Raw genomic sequence first — 17,933 nt, 5'->3', positions numbered from 1 at the left:
GAAGAGAGGTGGCGGGAATGGAGGGCAGAGAGTGGGGAAAACGGCAGCACATTTAAAAAATTCGTCTCAGCAACAATCCTACCGACTCATCCTCATCCAGAGGCAGGCCCGACCTCCCTCCCCCGCCTCCTTCCTTGCATTTGCTCTAAAACCAGCCATGGGGTCCATCAGGAAAAATAAACTGTTAATCAATGAACGCCATCCTGTTTAATTAATTTGTTGCACCAAACAGGCATGGCGGGTGGGGTGGGGTGGGGTGGGGGGTAGGGTGGGGGGTGGGGCTGTTGCACTGGGGGAAGATGATGTTCAGGTAACTGACTTTTTTTTCTTTTTGTAAATCATGATTCTGACATTTCTCTCTTAAAACTCCTCCTTAAAGACAGTAAAATTTTTTTAAAGTTGCTTTCATTCTAGTGGATGTGGGAACTTAGCCAGACAGAGTCAGAAGGGATGTGCCTCTCATATATATGCACATGAAACAGAGAGAGGGAGCTGGGAAGGGACCCCAGGGAAGGGTGGGCTGGGGGCGGGGCAAAGGAAGCTGCCTCACCACCAGCGCTGGCTTAGACCATGCCACCCTCCTGCCTCCTCTCCTTTACTTTAGGGCTGTTTTTGTCATCAAGCGGTTTTGCTGACATGAAGGAGGAGAGAGAGGACCAGAGCTGTCCTGGGGTGGAGGTGGGTGGGACGTGCGCATCCCCATCTGTATGGGCCTCGTGGGGCCGTCAGATTTACTGCGGGATTATGTTACCCCATGGAGACAAGATGCTGAGCCCTGGAACACAGCACACTAACAGGATTAGGGTTTCAGGATTTGAGACAGGAAAGCATCAGGGAAAGGGGAAGGCAGCTCAGGGATCTGGGGCCGGGGGAGAGACCAGGTGGGGGAGAGTGCAGCATCAGAGCAACAAGGGGCTGGAAGGGATGCCAAGTCCTCCTGTAGAGGTGGGGGAGGAACAGATGGCTCGCTGTGTGCCAAGGGCCTCCTGACACAGAAGCACCACACTTTCTAAGGCAGGCCTTTAACTTCCAGGTGGGCAGGAGAGGACAGGGTGCAGGAGTGTGGGTCCTGACTGCACTTGCCCCCTGCATTCCTCCTCTGGGGGGATCTCAGCAAACCACAGTGAGGGCCATGTGGCGGCAGAGAGCCAGACAGAGAGAGTGACTGCCCGGGAGGCGGTCACTTAGTGCTCGAAGGTGGTCACTCAGTGCTCATCTAGAGATGCGGGGGTCAGGGCAGAGGGGCGTCCCCTGCCCAGCCTTATTTGCTTTGTCCTACTGCCCGGGGGCATAGCGGTGGCCTGGGATGCACAGGGAATTTAGCATCAAGGCTGTAAGCACCAGGGAGGCCAGCCTCAGCTCCCGGAGACGACTCAGCACCCACAGGAGTGGGGTGAAGCCAGCCCCAGGAGCCCGAGTGAGCAAAGCTTCCAAGCTCGTGTATAATGAAATCTTCTCTGGAGCTTCCTGGGTGGAAAGGCGAATGGTCTGAGCTCATCCCACGGCGGGCGGATAAGGGACAAACCTAATTACCTGGGGCCCTGGATTCCTCCCACTTATAACTGAGGGGCAGACAGACGGAGGCACTTGAATTTGGAAAGGGCGCTGGCCCTCTCTGAGCGCGGCTAGTCCCGGTTAGACGATGCAATCGTACCCACGACTTCTGGAGTCTGAGGCCCATTACCAGCTGACGGTTTGAGTCATGGGCCTAATCTTATATACAATAAACAAAATTACTACAATAAAAGGGATAAGGGGGAGCCAGTCATCCACCAGGAGGTTAAAAAAAAGGGTAATTTCTGAAAACTCAGTATTATTAATTGGAGGAATAATTGCCTCCCTAACAGAATAATGAAGCTAAGAGGGGCACCGTTTATCTGAGGCAGCTTCAGAGCAGGCCCATCAGACGCAGGGAGAGGTCTAAGGACTTATCAGGTCCCTTCCAGACCTATGATTTTAAAAGAGGCAGATAAATATCCCATGGGGCCTTGTTACTTTTTAAATTGATAACTTGCTTCTGTTCAAGAAGAGCTTTGTGGGTCTAATACATTAATTATATCGGCAGAGAGCCGTCCATCCACGGATCCCAAGGAGCTCTGCCAACAGGGGCTGTGGCACCACTCCATCTGGGCAGACGGAAACACTGAGGCACGGAGCGGTTAGGAGAAACTTCCAGGGTCACACAGTGCATCGTCTCAGAAGATCTGGAAATAGATGCCACGTGGTGCTGTTGTCCGGCAGATTTGAGGGCTTGGTTTTCTGACGCCACTCTCTCAACTCCCAAGTCTCTCATAATTTCAGAGAGGGTTTTACGCTTCCAAATGGCTTTCAAAATGATCTGTTTTAATTTAGAAAATAAATATAGGACAGAGGATTTTTGAAGGGGAGTGTTTATCTGTTTTGAAGAGATATGGCCAAACCAAATGCAAAGAAACTTCTTCCAACTCTCTGCGCTCAGGACTCCATGACGGGGCCCAAACTCCACCTGGCAAGCCTGGGCTCCGAGCCACACTGCCCAGGCACGACTGGCCTTCAGGCCTCCACGCTGACGGAGCCTCTCCAGGAAAAAGCACCGCTTGACCCCTAGACTGAATATCGAGGACGCCGGTTTCCCTCTGGAAGCAAGACGACGAGCATGGCCTGGATGGAATCGTTGAGAGCCTGGTGACCAGGTGGCTTCCATAGGGAAGCCATGGTTCCCGGTGTCCCTGGTGTAGATTACTTGTCTTTGAGAGCTTCAATCCACAGTCTTTGAAACACTATTAAATTCTGAAGGAATAAGCTGGTGCCGTGGGCCCCTTGGAGTCATCATTACACTAATATGTGAGGGTTCCCCGGGCCCCTATATGATAATATAACATCATGACACTAATACCATGAGCTTAGGGCATTTCTGTGCCACAGCACAGCGTAATGCTGGAAACTCTTGGACCCAAGCTTGACCTCATGCCTCCTCAGCCTCTCACCCTCAATCTGGCCTTTAGGATACATTTAGCACCGCACAGACTCTCTCTTTTAGCCCAAATTTCTTGCAAATGCATCAGAACAGCCCAGTGACACCGTGACGAGGAGCAGGGTACTCACAGCCATGTCACAGGGGAGACACCATGTTTCCCAAAAGGGGAGGATGGAAGACAGGCCTTTGCTTTGACATATATGGACAAGGGCCTTGTCCCCCTGTGCAGACACCGGTCTCTGTCTCCTCGCCTCCAGGGCAGAGGCGGGACGAGCATCCCAGAGCTGAGGAGGACCTTGGCCGAGGCCTCCTGCCTTCCAGCTCCTCCCACCTTTCTCCCGGCTCCTCCCTTGGTCTGTGTGCATATAACTGTGCCTATAATTACCGACACATCCGTGAATCTTCTACTCGTGTCTGTGTTTGGGGTGTTATTAATTCAGCTGGTGAAACCCAAAGCAGCAGTTTTCTGCTTGTGGTTTCTGAAGGAATTTACGCGAAGCCATTTGTCTAATCTAAGGGAGCACACAGGCTGGATACGGGCTCCATCAGGCGGAAGAGCTCTCTGCCTTGTGGTTACGCCAGAAATACGGGTAAGGAGGGCCCGCCCTAGAGGAAAATCATAGGTTCCGTATTTACAGCATGTGGAATTGGATAAGGATTGAGGTGTGCTGTACATATGGCTGTCTAAGTGGGCTGAGTTTTGTGACGAGGATGCTTGCAATCCCCCGGCCACAGTGAAATGGCTTCCTCACAGGAGACCTCACCATTACCTGTTGGGTGGAAAGAGACTAAGAAGAGGCTGCTCATGGGCTAGGGAGGCGGGAAAAGAGTTCCTTAGTCTTACTTGCTTCCTGGCTACAAGAAAGAAGTCGCTCCCCACAGGCCCAGGCTTTGCCTCAGCCCAGCCTGGCTCACAACTGTAAACAGCATTTTGCAAGAAAGAGCACAGCCATCCCCCACCACCTTGAGCGCTCATTAATCTTGTTTATCTCCAATTCCTTGGTCTTTGGTGCACTGCATTGGTGTTGACAGTGACCAAGGAATTGAAATCAGGTTGCCACATTTCTGCCCCCAACATCACCATCCCCTCTTCATACCCGGTGGAGTGGTTTGCACCTGCAAACTCTCCCCCTGCAGCACTGAGCAGAGCAGGCAGCTGCCTTCACCTCTGCTCCGCTCTGCTCACAGGTCCTGCTGTCTGAATCTTGCTTTCAAGCCTACCACCTAGCACCAGTGAGTTTGGCATGGTGCCCACCATCCAGCGGCTACAAAGAGAAACTCAGTGGTAGCACCCGTCTCTCCCCCCACGGCCCCCAAGCTCCCTCCTCGCCCCGCCTCCCGTTCATGGCATCAAATCAAACTGCAGCAGACTTGACAAATCTATTTGGCACGGTTCACGCAACTTTTCCAACCTGAACAGCCCAGACAGCTGTGCTGAGGCACCATGAGCAGTGAGGGGTCTACACACGGAACACAGACATCCGGGAGACAGGTCTGCTAAAGAAGGAGCTGCAGAGACCACCCTGAGGGGAGGACTGGCAGGTCTGAGCCACTCCCGCCACGCCCGCCGTGCCCGTCACGCCTGTCACGCCCATGGCAGGGCGAGGGAACGTGGGACAGGGCAACGCCACAGGCAGGCTTCCAATCTGGGTACCAAGAGGATGAATCTCTCGTGGGGAGGGGAAGAGCTTTTTCTCTGCCCCGGCACCCTTTAAGTGGGCAGGACTGAGTCACTGAAAAACCAAACAACAACAACAAAAGAAAAACAAAATTACCCCTTGGCTACTGGGGAAAGAAATTTAGCCAAGGGAGAGAAGAGGAGGCGAGAGAGAGGATGACGTGGCCAATATGAAAAAGCTGAGAAGAATGATTCTCAGGGAGACCGGAGAGCTCAGTGCCGTTCTCAGGAATACCTCCCCTGAAGAATGAATACCAAGGATAAAGCCAGGGAGGACAGCATCCTATCAAAATGTGCAGTGCTAAGGTATTTCCAAAAGCGGATTTCCTACAAATGGCGTTTTAAATAGCATCCCGGTCCAGCTGTGTGCTTTTAAAACCAGCTTATGCTACAGTATCCCTCTGGCCAGCGCTGCTTAGTCACGGAACCTGGACGGGGAGCCTGGCCCGGGAGGCGGTCAGGTGGGCCTCCTCCCCCTCCCCCAGGCGTCCCCCATCCAGCTGCCCGGCTGGGTTCCACCTGTCTGTTACTGAAAAGGGTTGGTGGAGAGAGGCCTGAAAAGACGGGGTGGGCCAGGGACAGGCCTCTGCGCTCCCAGCACCATGGCAGACTCGGGCTGGTATCCTGGGCGCGGCTCCTGAAACCAGCGGAGTCGGCGAGTGCCCAGGCCTGGCTCCAGACGCCAGCGTGGGAGGTCTTTGGATGGCTGAGCGCCGCTGTCTTTCTCTGTGAAACGGGGAATTTTGCATGTGTGAGATACCTGGTAATATCTGGAAGTCATGATTTTCAGATGAATGGTGCCATGTTACTATGGTGATTTTAATTAAAAAAAAGAATCCACTCCTCTAAAAAACGCATGTTTCCCAAGTGAAACAGTGCCCACATTCTAGTTCAGGGTTTTCTGGATCCAAGCTTCCCAGCTGCACCAGCAACAGCCAGCTGCCTGGGGCCGTGGCAGGAGTGGGGGAGACGGTCTGGAAAAGTCTCTGGCCTCTCCAGGTTTGGCTGCGTGGGTCCCAGTTTGATAATTCCCAGCCCAACAGACCAGGGCCTGTGGAACTGAAGCAGCAAGGAGGACAGACCCTTCCCTCTGTGCCCAGCTCCCTCCAGGGAAGGAGCCTTCTCCTTCTAGACTGAGTCAGCCCCTGCCCAGGGGAGACCACCAGCATTTGCAACAAGCCCCGCCCCGCAACACGCTGAGCGTCCCTGACACCCGGACATCGCCATGCCAGCTGCAGGCCTGTTCACACCCCAAACGCCATGTGTCTTAAGAAAGCTGAGTGCCGGACACCCATCCATATGAACAAGAAAAGCCCCACGTCGCCCACACGGTGGCCTCGGGAGCCACAGATGTGGAGGGCACCAGCCTTGAGGATCCAAGGCTTGGCGGCCCAGCCTGGTGGCCAGCTCAGATCTGTCCCTGAGAGGCCGCATCAGTCCCCTTTATTTACTGTCCTCTTTCTTCTTCGGGACATTGTGATTCTCTCTCAGGATCTGTGCCCTTTCATTTCCAGACCTCGGTAACTCCTGAACTGTAGCTACATGTGGTTTCGTGATTGTTAACCCAGCATGGGGAAGGGACATGGGCCGTAAATGCTCAATGAATCCTGGATGGGGACGCAGACCGGGAACACATTTTCTCCCTCATTTGCAGTCAGAGCACTGTGCGAGCTTGCTCTCCCTCTCTCGCTGCTGTGCAAGACACAACAGCAGCCAGGCTGTTGGTGAAATGGGGCTTTCCAGCCACTTCAGCATGAGAAGGAGTATTTTCAGGGCCATCAACTCCAGTGCCTCCACCAGTTATGTGAGCTTCACGGAACAAGTCCCCTCCCCTATGTGGGGTCGCCTTGAAGCTCCCTGTCCCACCCTTGCCGCCCCATCCCGGCTTCCCTTGAGGTGGGGAAGTGGGTTTACCTTGTGGTTTTTGCCGTGCCGGTACACCATCCAGTCTTCACCATTAGTGCTGACTTCCAGCTTGTAGGATTTGACATAGTAGCCATTCTGGGTCTCCCTGGAAACTGCTCCCTGTGTTGCAATGGCCGTGAGCATGGTCAGAAAGCGCAGGTCCACCTGAGGGAGAGAGGCAGGGAAGGTGGGGCAGGACTCTGAACCCACGCAGGCAGCCTCCCGCTTTCTTTTCAAAGGACGCACTGGAATCCTTATGTCTGCGATTCCTTCAACGTACTGTTGACCAGCATCAGCTGTCCAATTCCACTGGACAGTTAAACTTAACTTATTTAACACTAAATTAGACACCTTTGAAAGTGTGACGATTATTTTTCTTTTTTTTCTCTTTTTTGCAAATCTGAACGGACACCATTGAGTTTATCTTAAAGGAGCACTGACGTCTAGAGCTCCCTCCAAGGAAGGAGCCCTCTCCTTCCAGACCTAAGAGCCAGCTCTGCCCAGGGCAGACCACTGGCATTTCCAACAAGCCCCTTCTTACTAGATGGCGGCCTGCCTTGGAGAGCGAAAGCAGATGCTGTTCTAAGAGAACAGTGGCTAAGTCCACTCCATGCCACCCCACCCCAGCCCAACTCAACCCAGTTCACTTACGATGCCCTAGTTGCAAACGTCTCAGCTCGGGGGCTGTCTCCCCTCCCCTCAGTCCCCCACTCCATTGTGTATTTAGCTGCTCAGGTCACTAAGGGGTCAAAGGGCAGGCAGAGTCTGCCCAAGCAATTAGGCTTATGCACCACATCCTGACCTTTTGCTCGATGGGGAGGGTGGCGACACTCTGAGGCACCTCCCCTCCCTCAACACCAAACCCATTTGGAAATTGCTGGATGGCATTCCTCTGCTGGCCACAGCGTTTCTTAATGGCAACCTCTATTTGATCCAAATTTAGCCAGCACGCACTGGTAAAATTGGATTCAGCAGGCATTTACTGGCTACTGAGTATGTGCTCAGCATTATTAAGCATTCAAACGAAATACGCAGTGCTGTATGTGTGTATCACAGACAGGTGGACAGCAATAAGAGGCAGTATACGATTAAGACCAAAAATAACAAGTATAATCAATGGAATGCTGATTATATAGGAGAACTTCCTGGAAGCTTGGGATGAGAAGGATTTTTGAAGAGGCAGAGGAGAGAGTGACAAACGGCCTTAGAGTTGTGCTGTTAGAACCTCTGTGGACTTGCTGGAAGTTTCTAAGTGGTCTTTCTCTCTTTCCTCTTGTTGGCTCTGCAACCTCTTTCTCAGAGCAGAGGTCACCATGTCACATCAGAGCGAGGACAGGCCTGTCCCTGGGTCACAGGCTGTCTGCCGTATGTCATGAAAGCACTCATTGCTCTAGCATGGAACGAGCAGCTGGCTCTTCCCTGGGGAGGAGAACTGGACCAGTCTGCAGCCAGGGAAGATTACTCACCACGAGGGGCAAGTCTCATTCCGAAGGAAAGCAGACAGTCTGAAAAGATGCTGCAGAGCATCTGGGCAACTAGCATCTCATTCCCGGGGTGACAGGTTCCCATGTGTTCTCCTGAGTGCTGTGTGCAAAACCTTCCTGGCAGGACTCCCTCCAAATAGCAAAGATCAGGAGAAGCTGTCATGCTCAGCTGGCAATGCAACAAGCCTGCCTTTAGGACACGCCCTCCGGTCTCCAGTGCCTCCCTGTGCCCAGAATGAGAAAGATCTGCGTCTGTTGACGGGCTGCTCCTTGGATGTCTAGAGTGGTAGGGCAAACAGCATCCTAGCCAAACAACTTCTCTGAGGCCTGGTAATCTTCACAAGGGCATGGGCGTGTCCATCTTACTGGCCATTTGATCCCAGCACTTAGCCTGGTGTCCGCACGGTTTGTTTGTGCCTGGCACACACATCTGTTTTGATGGATGAGTGAGTGGAGTTTTCAAGAATGCTGTATTCATTTTCTCTGTGTCCTTTGTCACCTCTAGCCGGGGACCTACTCCCCTTGCCCACCACCACATGCACACTCGCACACCCTCTGGCATCTAAGTACCTGGAGATACTCCTTGCTGGAATCCAAGTTGGGTGTCCAGCCATTGTCATCACCGTGGAGCCGGCTTTGTTGAGGTGTCCACCTCCCGTCAGAGTAGGTAGATGAGGCGCTGATCTGCTCATTAGCAATCCGGCCAGACTCCATTCCCAGAGGGACGTTGCACTGAAAGCCTGGGGAACAGGGACGGTCAAGGGCAGAGTCAGGTCTTGCAACCTCCAACCCCTGGGACTCCCAAAACGCTGCTCCCTTCTAGGGACAAGTCCTTGCAGGCATGCTCTCATCTTAAAGACCTCATTATACACTCACATTTCTAAAACAACTACGCCACATCACAGAGCTTGACAACCCCTCTGGGTCTGAAAGAAACTAAATTGGACCTAAAAGAAATAAGGCTATGGATAAATAAGAATCATCATAGAAATTGAAAAAACAATCTAAAGCACAAGAACTGTCAGTGCTGCGGGCTACGGATGCTCACAGGTGCCAGATGCGCCACGGCTGAAACACAGGTAAGCGGTGATGGACTCGTGGCAGTTTGGGTGGGCTGCTGCGTCGTGGGAAGCCTGCTTTATTAATAAACACCCAGGAGGCACTTTTGTTTCTTTCTTTCACTCAACTGTCTCATGAGTTCTGGCACAGAAGACAGACATTATAAAGCAATAAATACCTGTCTTTGGGAGATCTCTCTATGAACACACGCATGTCACTCTGTCTTCCCCTGTGCCACCTGTCTGGGAAAATGGACCTAGGAGCCACTTACTCTGGCCTGGGGCCATCAGTTTAATCGCTGTCCTTCCCATGGATTCCATGGACACTGGTCAATATTTGTGTGTGCATGTGTCTGACAGGACCAGCAATCATTTTCAGGTCTCAAACCTATTCTTTAGCTCTGTGACTGCACCAGCCGTTTGCAGAACTCGGTGCAATTTGCAATACTGCTTTCTTGTCCCTCAATCTTCATGAGCTCTTTGAAGGAAAAACAAAAGCAAAACCCAAAACAAAAGCCATCGACTTTCCAGCAGGCGAGGCTGCCGTGTTGCAGGTGCGCATGTGGTAAGCTGTGTACAACCATGGCAGGATGTCCCCAGCTCCACTCATCCTCAAAGTGTTTCTTTAGTCCTTCGAGTTACTGTTTGGGTTTCTAAGTGGAAGGGGCAGCACTTTCGAAGCACATGTCCGAGAGAAGCTGATTTGAAGATGTCGCTCAGGGCAAGAGACGGATGCCTGGACAGCAGGCTCCGCAACAGCTGGGGGCAGGGCGACACTTCCACTGCCTTGCACGGTGCCTGGCACCACGTGGAAGCTCAAAGGCTGTGTTTATTGGAAGAATGAAGTGACAGTCCAAGCAGTGACCCGTCTAGTGAAAGAAACTCTACCCAGGACCAGAGATGTTTAATGTCAAAATATATATAGAGAGAGAGAGGTCTAAAACTGCTCAGTTTTGTGATGATGGCACTGAGGCTTGGAGAGACTCAAAAACTGTTAGCCCAGGTGGGGACCTGTACTGACATCCTGCCTCACCTCCCGTTCATTCATAGAGGAACACACTGAGGCTGGAGATGCTCCTCTGACTTTCCCTGGGAAGAACTAACTTGTGGGACACAGACTTCTTTTACAGAAATGAGCACCCAGATTGACATTTGTTTTATTTTCATTAATTCCTGCCTAGCAAGAGGACACAGCTCCCGTTCCTCAAACTCAGACGCCACTGCAAATTCTGCAGTACATCCATCTCTTTCTCTCCCAGACGCCAGCCTCTCTTCACGGCGCACCCTCACAGCCCTGACGGAGGACAGGACAGGGGTTCCCAACCCGCCAACTCACTCTCTAGTGGCTCCTGGTGGACCAGGTAGTACCGTGCAGAGAAGCCATCCTTGGCCACCGCCATGTCCGTGTGGAAGGTCAGAGAGAGGATCCCGGTGGACGAGCGGAGTTCAGAGGGGGTTTTGGTCCCACAGTACTTGCCAATCAGGGGGCCGACTGGACATGCAGGACAAAGAGAGGTCAACAGAAACAGAAATGCCAAACTCCATTTTCAATATACTCTCCCTCCCCACAGCTGCATGTCATTAAACAGAGCATCACCTTGTAGGCCTCGGCATAAAAGAATAAGCAAAGATGTGTTCTAAGAGCAATGTCTAATATTTCTCCTGCACATCAAAAAGTATTTTCACTGACCTAGCGTCATTCTGTTCTCACGGCCCTGGTAGATGGGCCGGAGAGCCTCGTTACGATGCCTGTTCAACAGAAGAAGAAATGGAGGTTCCGAAAGGTCTTTTGCCTGTTCACACAGCTAGGCAACAGCAGAGCTGGGATGCAAACCCACGTTTTCCGACACAGTCTCATGCTTTTCTCAGGAAATGAAATCGTTTAGCCATCCAGTCTCCCTTACAGAGCAAAACAGTTAGAATGATGACAAAGTGCGAGACTGGCGTCCTCGCTGACACTGACCACACCCAAGACCAGTGCTGGTCTCCACCTGAGCAGTGCAGGCTCCTCGTGGCCTTGGGTGATGGGCCTTTTTGACATCTACAACTGCATTAATAATAAAATTATAGTAATCATGAAGATGATGACAGCAGCTTATTTATACTGATGAGACACAGATAGGTTAAGTAACTTGCCCAAGGTTGCAGAGCTGCTAACAGCAGAGCCAGGAGTCAAATCTAGTCAGTCTGGCTCTGGAGTCCTATTTGGGCCTAGAGGGTGGCCACTGAGTCACTTTCTTTCTTTTTTTTTTCCCAAAGATTGGCACCTGAGCTAACATCTGTTGCCAACTTTGTTTTTTTTTTTCCTTCTTCTTCTTCTCCCTAAAGCCCCCCAGTACATAGTTGTATATTCTAGTTGTGGGTCCTTCTGGTTGTGCTATGTGGGATGCTGCCTCAGCATGGCCTGATGAGCAGTGCCCTGTCTGCACCCGAGATCCGAACCAGGCAAACCCCGGGCTGCCAAAGTGGAGTGCGCAAACTTAACCACTTGGCCACAGGGCCGGCCCCCATGAGTCACTTTCTGTGGAAATCCTGACTGCTGGGGCCGGAAAGAACGTTAGCTATAGGTTTCTCCTCCTCCTCCAGGTGTGTCCTCCACCTCCTGCTGTCCTTCTCCAAAGAAAGATCTCCCAGAAAGGAAACCGCCCTTCTACCATTTCTCTGAAATCGTCCTGGAGAAGGATAAGGAGAGGAAGCCATCATGGGTCACAGCTGGACCCTAAGGGGCCCTGAAGTTGCTGTGTGCTTTTTATTGTTACTAAAGCCATCAGCAGGCAAAGCCGAGGCTCCCGAGGAGGACTCGCGCGGCCACGTCACTCACCATGTGGGATGCCGTCCCAGATGTCCAGCCAGTCGTATTTGCAGTCTCCCTCTCCCACCTGCAGAGGGTCATGCTCCAGGTCAAAGGTCAGAAACTGCAGGACGATCTCCACCTTGGGTTTGGCCAGGATGGTGAAGGTGCAGTCCAGGTTGTGCGGGTACTTCTCGGGAAACCCAGGGGACTCGATGGTCCCGTTGGGGCTTGTGAAGTTTTTGGAACAGTCTTCGGAGCCTGGATGTAAAAAAGAGAACGGTAGCGTTATGCAAGAAGAAGAGGCCTTTCTTTGCTGCCTCTGTCGCATGGGTTATTTAAATGTTTGGGCCCAAATCCCCCAGCCCGTTGAGGTTTTTGTTTCCACTGGAGTGGCCCTTGAAGCAACAGACTGCACATCCACGTTTCAAGCCCTTGAGCCAGACCGTCTTTGGAGGGACTCGGGGAGGCGAGCTGGCTTGCTCTCTGGGGGGAGAGCGGCGAGGAGGCACGGCGGGGACGGGGGGAGAAAGAAGCGTGTGTGTGAGACGCAGAGACGGGGAGACCCAGTCTCTTGACCAGAGGAACAGAGTCTTCTTTCTCAATTACTCAGCTGCTTGCTCCAGAATGTAAGTTATTTCAATCCCTAAGGAAGGCTTGCTGATTGCCAGCAGGGAAAACAATGTCTCCCCTTATTTATTGCTGACCTCAACACTAGCCCCTATTGTACCCGAGCCAACTGAGTGCCCCTTCTCCCTCCAAGATCCAAGGTGCCTCAGGGGAGGGGCAAAGGGGAGCTCGGGTCTCATTCATGGCATGACTACATTAAAACGAGCTGCTCTGTAGCGGCCAGACAATTAACAATCGACGTTTGTAGCCGGTGGATCACAGCAGGGCATCGGGGATGGTAAAGGCTGCTCCAGCAGCAAGTTTGGAAAAATGCGGCAGTGGCCCGGCATTTGGAAGGCTTCTGGCTGCTTTGTGGTGGGGATGGCCTGGTTTCTCTCCCAAGCCCTTGTGCCTGCTGTCTTGGGACTCACGGCCTCGTCCTTATTAAATGCCGCACACATTCACATCCTGATGCAGGATTGGAGTGGGGCGGGAGCTCCTAAGAGGATTATAGCCATCATCTCTCCCAACGCCTCCAGGTGGAGGCGCATTAACAGGGCCCTCGTGGGCTGTCACCCTGCCACCATTAGCCAGGCCAGGCCCCGGGACGGTCCCAGGACCCTGCAGCCCAGACCGCGGGCCCACGGAGATGCCCAGCGCAAGCGGTGACGTGAGGTGACAGACTGAATGTGAATGTTGGACAATCAGAATCGATTTCGCTACGTTCTGATTTTAAAATTTAAAAAAGTAGCAGGATTTATGAGGAGAATAATGGGCACTCTAAGCATGAAGAAAAAACACAGAAATACTCAATAAACCAGGTGTTTACTGGCAGGAAGTGTCCTCTGGGGATCCCGCTGAAAATAACTATGTGATGTCGATACGCTGATCTTAGCCCGCAGCGAAGTCTTCATCCGAGGAGGCTCCTACAGCAGGCTCCTCCTGAGTCTCTTTATTGACAAAGGCTTTCTGGAAAGCACAAATGTCTGACTTGGACAAGGTGCCATGCAAATCAGCGGGGGAGGGGCACTACAACTTTCTGTAGCATCAGACAGGAAATTCCAACGTGCCAACTCACCTATCCGTCACCTCCGCCCCTCTGCCCTGAGCTGTGTCTTGGCGGGGTGGGGAACCAGGACACCTGGGCAAAACCCAGCCTTTTCAGGACTCCTCGGGGGCTCTCTAAGCATCACATCTCAGAGGCTCTGTGCTCCATCACGCAGGGGCAGGGCTAGGGGGCAGCCAGGCCCCAAGAGATGAGTGGGACGGCTTCCCCCCAGGTTGTTTACCATCGGGCCCCCAGCTCCCGTGGGCCTCCTCAATGGTCCAGGATGAGGCAGCTTGGCAAAGCCAAGCCAGCTGGCTGGTCTTCAGGGGGCCGAAAGGAATTTTGAAAAGGTCAGCCTTCTTCATGTGGGCCACTTTGCCAGAAGAAATTAACTCTCTCTCCACAACTGGCTTCCAAGCAGGAAGAGGCATCCTGACACCCCTCCTCGAGTTTGCTCTGTTGTCCTTCCCTTCCAAGGCAGGGGGTCCCTACCCCCCTGGGTGCTGGGAATGACGGTGGACCTTTCTTGGTCCCTGCTATCCACGGGGGACAGGTACTCCCCACAATGGACACCTGGTAAGCCCAAGGGAGGCGTGGAGAATGTGAGATTCTCAAGTGCCCACCATTTCCCTGAGGTCCTGCATTTGACTGGAGAGAATCTGTCAACGCGACGTCCTTAAGGAAAAAAAAAAAGTGTGTCTCTATCTCTGACATGTGGCTATACACGGGTATATCCTCTGGCTTATTTTGAATGAGGTAGAAAAATAGTTTTATCCTTTTTATGCAGAAAATTCAAACCTGTCTGTTACAATCGTGCATTCGTCTGTAATTGTGCCATCCCACTGTCTGGACGACAAAGCATCAGGAAGCAGGCAGCTGAACAGCAAATGTAGAGAAGAGATCTCAGAAAAGGGTGACCATCCCTGGGATAAAAGGTGAGTCTTGCAGATATCTGCTTAATCCCAGATCCTTTTCTGCTATGTCTTAAAAGGATTTAAGGTTAAAAAAATAGTCAACAAATACTCCAGTTCACTCAGTGCTAAGATTGTCCACAGAAGCCGGGGACGTCAGCTGCACAGGATGATTTCACACAAAGGACTTGCCACGAGAAATGCCCACTCTGCGTTTATCCACTCTGAGTCTCACAACGAGCCGGAGGCAGAAGAATCGGCACATCTGAAGCTAAAACAGGGCGGATTGATCCAGAGCTGAGCTTGGCCTGACCACAAGAGGCGGACTCAGTCCTTCACTTCAGGAGGGGGAGCAGGGGCACCCCAGGCCTTCTCTGTGATGACCCCAGAGAGCTCAGTTTCCAAAATGTCACCAGGCACCAGGAAAGAAAACTTGATCTTGAACTTTGGTCAAAAGAGCCTCAGAAAACAAACTAACAAACAAACCCACATTTTCCAGTAATTCAGTTTCCAGCGTTTAAGTTATTTTAAAATTGCTTTCTCTGCTCTGCTCAGGGTTTGGTGGTTTGAGGTCATTTAAGCCTACGAGTTGCTTTGGTTAACTTTCATGTGTGCACAGTCTGGTCTACACAGACTCTTTTATACACCACTTCATTCAGGGCAAACAGGAACCTCCCACCCCGGCCACTCGCCCGACTGTCCCGAATGGTGGGTTTCTGTCTGTCATTTTGGTTCTGGCCAGGGCAATGCACTGTCGAGGGCTTCCAGAACCCTCCACCCCCGTTGCTTGTGTATCTGTGTTTGCAGCTCCTCCTTCTTTCCCTTGGTGAGTCTGACCAGCAAACAGCTGAGTTTCCTGCATTCCCTCAGCATGCCCATGCATTTCGTTCACGTTCTGTGCGTGACGTGAACTCTGCGCATTCTCTCTCAGGACCCAGCAGTGGGAACGTGGGTGCCAGACACGGCACCTGGAAGAACACTCATCTTCCTAAACTTCCCAGCTTTGGATCTCACACCAGCATGCAGACATGTTTTATATAGGTGACTTTCCTGCGAAAGCTGCCCTTTCAGCGGGCATGCTGGCAGGAGGGTGAGCCTGAGAAGGCGCTGGGCGCTCCCCTCTTTCTCACAGATGGAAGCGCGGCTGTCAGCGGTGGGCCAGCTTTCGCTGCAGTAACCTCTGTCTCCCATCCTTGAAGTGCACTGCCCACTTCGCCATGCTCACGCCACCTGCCTTGGCTGGCAGGTTGTCCAGGCGGTGGGCAGCCTCGCCACCTCACTCGAGAGGCTGCTTCAGCCATCCCCAAACAGCAGTGCTGACTCAGCACGCCCTCTTGTGCGTTCTGGCTTTTAATATTGCCCCTTCAGACCTGTGTGACAGATACAGTCAACATTCACCTTTTCTCGGGCTTTCTGGAGAAGGTGCATCATCCTTCATGAAACACGAAGCTGGGAGGTGAGAATCCGAGCAGAGCTTTAACTGTCCCGCTCTGACTCCGTGGTAGGCCCCTGGGAGGCCTGGGGTAGAGCTGTTTTCCTTTTCTGGTCAGCATGGGGGAGCTGAGGGACAGCCTTGCACTGGGACCTTACTCCCCAGCTGATATCCCAGGTCCCCACATGCCAGGCGTGGACAGCGCCCTCATTTTCACAATGGCAGCATGTCAGTCCTACCCTTTCTCGTTCCACCTCCATGCACACCTCTATTTCCATATCCATCCAACAACACCTCCGGGCGTCTGCTGTGTGCTGAGGGTTTGCACATCCATCTCTCCACTGGAAGAGGGCAGGCGCCCGTTTTCTCTCTCTCTCTCTTCTCTCTTCCCACTGCTCCCCAGCAGAGGATGGTATGAGGAGTGTTCCACGTGCTGCTCACACCCACTGATCTGAATCTTGTGCAGGACTCAAGGGAATGCGGGCCAGGCTATTCGGGAGCCTCACACCCGCCCAGCCGCTGGACACACAGATCGGCAGTCCCGGTGCCCTCACGGTGGCAGGAGCTTGGTGGCCTGCGGCGGACTCCTGCCTGAGACGGTCCGGGCTCCCACCCTGGCTCGACACAGGCCCCACCCCTTCACTGGATTCTCCGTTCTTGTTCTCAGGCAGACAAATCTGACAAATATTTAGACAGAGTGGATATAAAAAGTGCTTTCAGCAGCTACCACTTCCTCTCTAGAATTGTTCAGCGAAAAAGGAAAACAGATATGAATAGTTCCCCTCACACTGAACTCAGCAGGCGCGGACTTGGGCCTCTCGATGACAAGGCTGACAGCCTCCCCTTTACCAGCCTCCACCCTCGAGCTTGGAGAGACGACACACTTGTGGATGGGGTGGGGAACGGGTGAACTGCGGTTAAGTGTCACTTAGCCTCAAGATGCTGCGGGAATGGCGGGCTGCTTGGAGTGCTCAAGTGTGGACGCTGAACCACGTCTTATGAACAAAAGCTGGCTCCACCCAGCTATGGAAGTGAGCCCCAGCACATCTTCTCAGGGCCTGCAGGCACCCAAGGGGCCCCAGCCAAGAGCAGAGAGTGACTGGTCCAAGGGCAGGGCTCACTGCCTCTTCTGGTGCTGTCTTTTTTGGCTGTTTTCAGGGGTCAGCTTCATCGGCATTTGGGAAGTGGGGTTCAGTGGGTAGAGGTGGTCAAATGGATCCAGCGAGGGGAATCTCTAGGAGCCAGATCTGAATCTAAAATCTACGGTGTGATCCCACTTGGGGGGTCACAGTAAGATCTTTGGACTCTGAAAACGGAGAAGACAAGCATCCTTCTGCCCCAAGTAACTCCAAATATTGTAAAGGCAGCACTCACCCATGGGAGGAAGTTCATCCACGTTCTGCTTTTTTCCAGGAAGATTACCATGATTTTTAAAAACATACAAACATCAATTCTTTCCAAAGTGTTTTCTGTATAATTGGTGACCCTCCTCTTTCAGTGCCACAAATGACGCCCTCTGTCGGCGGGGCACCCAGCACCGACCCTGCGCTCGCCTTCTCCAGGCGGGTGATGCCTCCACCGGCTGCTCCTCCTGGGCGTCTCCAGGTCCACCTGGAACCTCTCTTCTCTCCGTCAACTTGCTCGCGCTGCGTAACACTATAGCCCTTCCACCCGTCTCCACCCCCTGGGCCCCAGCCATGAGCACGTAAGCATCCCACACCGTGCCCACGGCCAGACACAGACAGCCCCGTCCCCCTTCTCTGAGAGGCCCGCACCCACCTGTCTTGAAGATCTCATAGCGCAGGGAGAAGCCTGCCCCCTGCCGGGCGTAGTCAGAGGTGAACTTGATGTACAGCACGGAGCCCGAGGAGATGATGGTGGGGGGTGCGATGTTCCCGCAGTGTTTCCCCAGGAGGTCTGCAGACTCACTGTCCCCATCCCGAATCTCGATGAAGTCATACCTAGGTGAGGGGACACAGGGCAGGTGAGAACAGGTGGGTGTGAGGAGATGCGCAGGCCTGCTCTCTCACATGGGCTCACTGCTCTCCCCCGGTTCACAGA

General features: G+C 52.8%; 1 protein-coding gene across 4 annotated transcripts in view; it reads right to left on the bottom strand.

The window, feature by feature from the left end:
* The window catches only part of NRP2 (neuropilin 2), a 112,887-nt gene that overhangs the window by 62,730 nt on the left and 32,224 nt on the right, over nt 1-17,933 (bottom strand). For all 4 annotated transcript variants that reach the window (XM_070241694.1, XM_001505114.6, XM_005601698.4 and 1 more), the window contains exons 3-7: nt 17,652-17,833; nt 11,903-12,133; nt 10,418-10,573; nt 8,594-8,763; nt 6,549-6,704 (exon numbers count right to left, since the gene is read on the bottom strand). In XM_070241694.1, coding sequence (XP_070097795.1) covers nt 6,549-6,704; nt 8,594-8,763; nt 10,418-10,573; nt 11,903-12,133; nt 17,652-17,833 — 895 coding nt within the window. The remainder of the gene's footprint in view (nt 1-6,548; nt 6,705-8,593; nt 8,764-10,417; nt 10,574-11,902; nt 12,134-17,651; nt 17,834-17,933) is intronic.

Source organism: Equus caballus, chromosome 18 (assembly GCF_041296265.1).
Source record: "Equus caballus isolate H_3958 breed thoroughbred chromosome 18, TB-T2T, whole genome shotgun sequence".
Classification (NCBI taxonomy): Eukaryota; Metazoa; Chordata; class Mammalia; order Perissodactyla; family Equidae; genus Equus; species Equus caballus.
The sequence above is the reverse complement of the archived record's forward strand: the minus strand, read 5'-3'. Positions and strand labels throughout refer to the sequence as shown.